Source organism: Cnephaeus nilssonii (genome assembly GCF_951640355.1).
Source record: "Cnephaeus nilssonii genome assembly, chromosome: 13".
Classification (NCBI taxonomy): domain Eukaryota; kingdom Metazoa; phylum Chordata; class Mammalia; order Chiroptera; family Vespertilionidae; genus Cnephaeus; species Cnephaeus nilssonii.
Window position 1 is genome coordinate 39,711,734 of NC_137084.1, and position 7,768 is coordinate 39,719,501.

The 7,768-nt window shown below is 52.6% G+C and overlaps 1 protein-coding gene across 1 annotated transcript; it reads left to right on the top strand.

Annotated features, from left to right (window-relative positions):
- The first annotated feature begins 3,883 nt into the window (after positions 1-3,883).
- Positions 3,884-5,542, top strand: CAVIN3 (caveolae associated protein 3). Its single transcript, XM_079788998.1, has 2 exons — positions 3,884-4,349; positions 4,928-5,542. Exons 1-2 carry the CDS (start codon positions 3,966-3,968, stop codon positions 5,324-5,326), a joined length of 783 nt encoding a protein of 260 aa, XP_079645124.1. The 5' UTR covers positions 3,884-3,965; the 3' UTR covers positions 5,327-5,542.
- Positions 5,543-7,768: the final 2,226 nt, after the last annotated feature.

Sequence of the window (7,768 nt, forward strand, 5' to 3'; positions counted from 1 at the left end):
TGCTGGAAGCATTGCCCTAGCCCAGTGGTTGGCAAACTCATTAGTCAACAGAACCAAATATCAACAGTACAACGATTGAAATTTCTTTTGAGAGCCGAAAACCGACTTCTGTGCATGGGCCACGAAGTTTCAATCGTACTGTACGTGCACGCCCGCACATGGTATTTTGTGGAAGAGCCACACTCAAGGGGCCAAAGAGCCGCATGTGGCTAGCGAGCTTCAGTTTGCCGACCACTGCCCTAGCCCAACATCCTAAATACTTTGCCATATTTTTTCTTCTAGGATCTGTTGTCTCACCCCTCTTCCCCAAACTGTCTTGGTGGGAGAGACAGAGACCTCAAATTTCATCTTTCTTTCTGATTTATAGGTCCCAAGGGGTAGAGCTGACCAGTCTGTTAGCCTGTAACTTGGCCAGGGCCAATCATGGAGGCTCCCCTGAATCCATTCAAAGCATGTGGCCTTTTGGATAACTCAAGATATGGAGTGTATAAGAACTCCAAGGGGGAGCATATACTGACTCTAAAACCCAAACACCCCCATGAGCTTCTATGGGATGTAATACACATGTTTCACTACCTGTCACAGGGTCAAGTACTGCTACACCAGGAAAGCCCTGAGGGCACATGCTCATTTCCCCACCCCACCCGGCCCTGCCCCCAGGGATGATGTTAAGACCTGTAGTGTCTCTGCCTCTTTTGTTTCAGGAGATCTTTGCAACACCTATAGGGGACCCCAGATCATTGAGGAAAGAAGATAGAAAACAAGGATGCATTACCAGTATGATACCATCCAAGGCACTGGAACCTGATCTGTCCCTTTTCCTTTTTCTTCTTCTCACTTAAGTCATGGGAGCAGTCAACTGTTCTTGAATCAGGAAGAAACAGGCAGATATATAATATGCAGGCAGGTCCAGCCCTGTGAAAGGTGCAGTGGAATATATACATATATATATATATATATATATATATATATACACACACACACATATATATATACTAGAAGCCAGTTGCACGAAGTTTCGTGCAATAGACTTTCACCTGGCTGCCAGCAGCAGTTTTCCTCTGGCCACCCGCCGATCAGAGCGCCTCCCGCCAGTGCTATCGGCCACCCCTAGAGGAACTTCGATTGGGAGGTGCTCCGATCGGTGGGTGGCCAGAGGAAAACTGCTGCTGGCAGAAAACTGGTGCCGGCAGCCACGCAATTGGCCACCCCAAGTTCCGCCACCAGCGTCTTCCGCCGGCCGCATGGGTCCTTCCGCAGCGACGGCCGTTTAGGCCGGCAGGAGGAGCGGGGGTCGGGGACTCGCGAGTCCCCGCCCCCCCTCCTACCGCCAGCCAATCGGCCACCCCGAGTCCCGCCCCCCGCGCCTCCAGCCGGCCCAATCGTGGGCGTAGCGGAGTGATGCAATTTGCATATTGCCTTTTTATTATGTAGGATATATATATATCCTACATAATATTATATATATATCCTACATAATAATATAATAATATATTATTATGCGTTCAGAGATCATAATAATCTGGCCACTCAGTAGATATATATATATATATCTATATATATCTATATATATATATATCTATATATATATATCTACTGAGTGGCCAGATTATTATGATCTCTGAACGCATAATAATCTGGCCACTCAGTGTGTGTGTGTATATATATATTTAAGAAGCCTGGTGCATGAATTCGTACATGGGTGGGGTCTGGCCAGCCTGGCCAGGGGGAGGGGACATGGGCGGTTGGCCGGCCTGCCTGCTGGTCGAACTCCTGGTCGAGGGGCCAGTTTGCATATTAGCCTTTTATTATATAGGATATACACGGAGTGGCCAGATTATTTTATTATGCGTTCAGAGATCATAATAATCTGGCCACTCAGTGTGTGTGTGTGTGTATGTATGTGTGTGTGTGTGTGTGTGTGTATAATATTTATATTGATTTTAGAGAGGGAGAGATGGAGAGGGAGAGAGAGATATAAACATCAATGAGAGAGAATAATCAATTGGCTGCCTCCTGCATGCCCCCACTGGGGATTAAGCTCAAACTTGGGCATGTGTCCTGAACAGGAATTGAACCGTGACCTCTTGGGTTATAGGTTGATGCTCAACCACTGAGCCACCCCGGCCGGGCTGGATTTTTTTTTTTTTAATAAAGCCAATCCTTCCTCATAATATGCTATGTTCTGGAAAGGGGATGGGCCAGTGTATAAAAGGAACCCTTGACAAGCAAATTTTTTTTTTTCTTGGAATGTCCATGTAACCCAGTGGAAAAATTCTGGGGGGCTTCTGAGAAATAAATGCCTTAAATTTTAAGAGGGTCTCTTCTTTTCTCTTGATCTTGTGCAGAGATATGAGGCTTGGAACTGCTGTAGTCACCTTGCTCCCAGCCTGGGAATAAACGGACACCTGTAGGGGGACACAGTGCAAAGAACCAGATTTGGAGCTGTGACCGACCCACATTCAATTATCACCCTACAGTGGTCTTTTTCAATTATCTTCGGATTGGATTTCCTGTTCCTAAGAACTGTTTTCATCGGGTTTTCTGTTCCCTCAGTTTGAAAGCATTTTAACTGGCACATCGTGACGGGTGTCTCTGGGCAGATACAGTCCCACGGGAAGAGATGGTGATTCCCATCTGGCCCCTGAGGGAGTCCATTTCTCTTGTGTTAAGCAGAGGGGTCAGGCTCCATGACCTTGTATTTGTAGAAGTCAGTCATCAATGGGACATCACCAGGTTTCTGGGAATAGTTGCCCATCCTCTGCCGTACTTCTGTGTACGTCAGACCTCGGGGCCTTCCAGACTCACTTAACCATCCTGAATGACAGTTTCTCTCACGGTTGCTATCCAGTGGCCTCACAGATGGGTGAGCAGAGAGATCACCGGTATCAGCGGATTGCTTGGATTTCTAAGCCTACCTTCGGTTTACCAAGGATTGCTAAAGACAAGGCATGGGATTTTCCAAACTGAACATTACACATTCATGGCCTACATGTGTGCTCCCCTCTACAGCAGCAAATTCAAATCTCCTTCACCTGCAGCAAATATTCTCACTTGTTTCCAGAAAAAGTTAAAAAACAACTTCAGGCAGCAGCCACAACCTACCTCCACAAAAACAAAGACATACCAGCACTTGCTCTAATCCTCATAAGGATTTCAAAGGAAATGGCATCCTGCCTGCCCTCCCAGCTTGGGGTGCAAAAGCTGGGCGCCCTGGGCTTTCCCCAGGAAGCCCAACGAAAGGCAGCAGAGAGAAATAGAAGCAAACGGGGTAATGCTACCCAACAGTAAGAAGTAGAGAAGCAGAAAATGGGGCCTGCAGCTAAACCCTGGCGAGGACTATTGGCAACATACCACAGGATGCCCCGCCCGCCCGCCCGCCCGCAGCTCACATTGCGCAGCCCGCCCAGCCACCAAGCGAGGCCTCGGGCCCAGACAGTAGTGGAACATTGGGGACATCCAAGAGCCTCCCCAAGGCTGCCAGTCTGGGGGCGCAAACACGACCCTCAGAGGCATTAGAGGCCGAAGGCGGGCTGCTGAGCAGGCCCCTCTGGTTACCCGTGGGCTGCGCTAACATGAACACTGTACTTTCTCTGCCCACCTGACGCAGACAACAACATTTTCCATGGCTCGCCCCTTCTGGTGGAGAGTATGTTCCAGAAAGAGGCACACCAGGGAATTGGGGCCAGAAGAAGTCAAACTCAGAGTGGGTTTGCGGGATGATGTGGGGTTGAGGCTGGGCCAACCTGCTTCCCCGCGGGTCCCCCGGGGCGGGGCGGCAGAAGGGGGAACGCTTCCTCGGGACCCCGCCGCCCGCCGACATCCCGCCCCTCGCCCTCCCTCCTGCCGCCCGAGAAGGCCAACTCCGCCTGCCTGAGTCACGGCTGGAGCTGGGGAGGAGCCGGGGAAAGGCGGCCCCAGCCCAGAGCTCAGTCGGCGGTCGCAGGGAGAGCAGGCCCGGGATCATGGGGGAGAGCGCGCTGGACCCGGGGCCGGCGCCCCGAGCGCCGGCGGAGGGCCCGGTGCACGCCGTGACCGTGGTGACCCTGCTGGAGAAGCTGGCCACCATGCTGGAGACGCTGCGGGAGCGGCAGGGGGGCCTGACGCAGAGGCAGGGCGGCCTGGCCGGCTCGGTGAGCCGCATCCAGAGCGGCTTGGGCGCGCTGAGCCGCAGCCACGACACCACCAGCAACACGCTGGCGCAGCTGCTGGCCAAGGCGGAGCGCGTGGGCTCGCACGCCGATGCCGCCCAGGAGCGCGCCGTGCACCGTGCCGCCCAGGTGCAGCGGCTGGAGGCCAACCACGGGCTGCTGGTGGCGCGCGGGAAGCTCCACGTCCTGCTCTTCAAGGTCAGTGACCTCGGGCGTCCCCCAATCCGGGGCCTTTTCCCGCCTCCGGGCCACCATCTGGGGGGCTCCCTGCTCCCATTCGCCCACCACACCCACATTCCTGGCCTTGCCCTGGGGAACAGACTTCCAGAGCCGCACCCGCTCCCCACACCCAGCCCGCCCCCCCCCCCCCCCCCCCCCGCACCGCCGCCTCGCCCACGCCTGAACCGGTCTGGCCAATCAAAACCCGGCCAGCTCTAGTCAGGACACGTCCACGGAATTTGCTCCAAGCCTCACCCCATCCCTGAAAGAAAATAACGGTGGTGAAAGTGCCTCCCGCGACAGCGCATCGCCCCTCCTCCAGTTCTTGCCCCTGCGGCCACCGTCCTCCTCTCAGGCCCCTAAGCGGGTCCCACCCATTTAACAAACTTCTGCAGTTCGCCCCGCCCCCTACTTTCCCACGCCTGCCTTTTCTTTCCCACTCCGGCAGCGGAGGCTAAGGGTGGGGCGGGCTCCCCGGCTGTAATTGAGGAGTGAGGCTCAGGCTGGTGCGGGGTGGGGGGCTGCCAGGGTCAGTGCTGTGTGTCCATCACCTGCAGGAGGAGGCTGAAATCCCAGCCAGAGCCTTCCAGAAGGCGCCGGAGCCCTTAGGCCCGCTGGAGCAGTCTGAGCCCACCCCAGAGCAGCTGGAGGCTGAAGTTGGGGAGAGCTCGGATGAGGAGCCAGTGGAGTCCAGGGCGCGGCGGCTGCGGCGCACGGGTTTGGAGAAGGTACAGAGCCTGCGAAGGGCCCTTTCGGGCAGAAAAGGCCCTGCGGCGCCCACGCCTGTCAAGCCTCCCCGCCTTGGGCCTGGCCGGAGCGCTAATGGCCAACCCGAAGAAGCCCTGCCTGCGCTGGAGTCCAAGCTGGAGCCAGAACCTCCGCTGGACACCGAGCAAGATCCAGGGAGACCCGGGGCAGCCCAGTTGGCTGTGCTCCAAATAGAGAGTGCGGCCTGATGGCTGGTGCGCCTGCCTCCCCTGTGCCTAAGCCCAGTCCCAAAATAAATCTTCCTCTCGGAAGGCAGCATTCACGCCCAAATAAGGAGTGAGTCCTGCGTCCACAGCCCAGCTTTGGTCTTCCCTCCCGGGATCCTTCAGTCCAGCACCCTGGGTCCTGGGAGCAGCCACTTACACCTGCTTGTACTCACCGTCAATAAAAGCAATGTTACCTAATCCAGACTCCATGGGAAGGGGTAGGGGGGCAAGGAATAAGACAAACGTGGGAACCAGGGAATGTGGCTTCCGTTTCAGATCGTTGTATGATTGCTCTAGTTTCCACTGAATCCGGGGCTCTACTCCTGGGCCACATGCAAATATCCTGCTGGCCGCTTGCTCCTTAGATGCTTTCCTCATGGGGACACACCCTGTACAGTCCCTTGCTATAGGTTCTCAATACATGTCAACTTGTGGTTTTGCTCTTAGTCTCTTCTTCCTCTACCACCTCCTAAGAGTTGGGTTTCCCAGGATTCTGTTCTCAGCATTCTTCTCATTCTGGGTACCCCTCAGTTAACATTCACTTCTACCAGCCACATACCCCTGGACCACTGCCTTGAGCTGAAAAGTACTGCAAATTCAATGTGTTCAACCTGTCTTCTACTGTGTAATCAAGCCTCATTTCAGTTCTGTAGCTATTTATTGAACACTTACTATCTATTGTTCAAAATTGCTCCTCCTCTTGCGTTTTCTTTGCTAATGAATGGCCCCATCATCCACACGGAAATCTGGCAGCCCGCTGACAAGTCCCTCTCACACTCCTCTACTACATGGTAACTTGTTCTATTGCTTTGACCTCTGCAATCTGTCCACCTTTTCTTTTCTTTTCTTTTCTTTTCTTTTCTTTTCTTTTCTTTTCTTTTCTTTTCTTTTCTTTTCTTTTCTTTTCTTTTCTTTTCTTTTCTTTTCTTTTCTTTCCTTTCCTTTCCTTTCCTTTTCTTTTTAAAATATATCTTTGTTGCTTTCAGAGAGGGAGGGAGAGGGAGAGAGAGATAGAAACAACAATAATAAGAGAGAATCATTGATCGGTAGCCTCCTGCACGCCCCATACTGGGGATCGAACCTGCAACCCGGGCATGTGCCCTGACTGGGTATTGAACCATGACCTCCTGGTTCATAGGTCAATACTCAACCACTGAGTTATGCCGGTCGGGCTGTCCACTTTTCTTAATACGCATGGCCACTGTTCCATTTCAGGCCTTCCCTTTCACCGGACATTCACATTATGTGAATTGCCATTCTGATCCTATCACCCTCTTGATTCAGACCCTTCAATGGTTTCCCATCACCTTAGAATAAAGTCCAAGCTCTTTAACATTACTTTCAATATCTTCATATAACCTTTTTGTAGCCTCACCTCTTGCTACTTCCCTTAATTCTACCAAATTGCACTAAGCAATGTATTCTAACTCTCCTCTCTACTGTCCTGCAAAACTCAGCAAGCTACCCCTGTTTCAGGGCCAGAGGCTTCTCTTCCTTGCTCCCAGCACCACCTGCACACCTCAGTGCTACTTGCACTAATCCTGATTATTAGCAATTTCTCTCCCAATCCCACACCACTAGACTGTGGCTCCTTTGCAGTAGGGACCGTTTTATTCATTTCTGTATTTCTTACACCAAATACTATACTTAGCACCCAGTAGGGCCTCATAAAGCAAGAGCATCTCACAGAAGTGAGAAGCAGGAGGGATTGGCTAGGGATGAGAGCATGGTCATCCACTCATTCATTCCGTCCTTGCCTATGAAAATGTTTTCTAGTCCCTACCCATGTTCCAGGCTCTATGCTAGGACTTGTGAACACCGAGATGACAACCCTTTCTGAGTCTGTCAAGGACCTCAGAGTTTAGGGAAATACAAACATAATTACTAGAGGCCCAGTGCACGAATTTGTGCACCGGTGGGGTCCCTCAGGTTGGCCCAGGTCTCTGACATCCCCCAAGGGGTCCCGGATTGCAAGAGGGCACAGGCCAGACCGAGGGACCCCACTGGTGCACAATCAGGGGTGGGGAGGGATGCAGGAGGTTGGCCAGCCTGGGAGGGACTGCGGGAGGGCTCCAGGGCATGTCTGGCCCACCTTGCTCAGTCCTGATCAGCCGGATCCCAGCAGCAAGCTCACCTACCAGTCAGAGTGTCTTCCCCTTGGTGGTCAGTGCACATCATAGCGACTGGTTGACCAGTCAACTGTCTGCCTCCAGGTGGTCAGTGCACGTCACAGTGAGAGGTTGAGTGGCCTTAGCATATCATTAGCATATTGTGCTTTTTTAAAAAAATTATTTTTATTGATTTTTTACAGAGAGAAAGGGAGAGGGATAGAGAGTTAGAAACATTGATGAGAGAGAAGCACTGATCATCTGCCTCCTGCACACCCCACACTGGGTATGTGCCCACAACCAAGGTACATGCCCT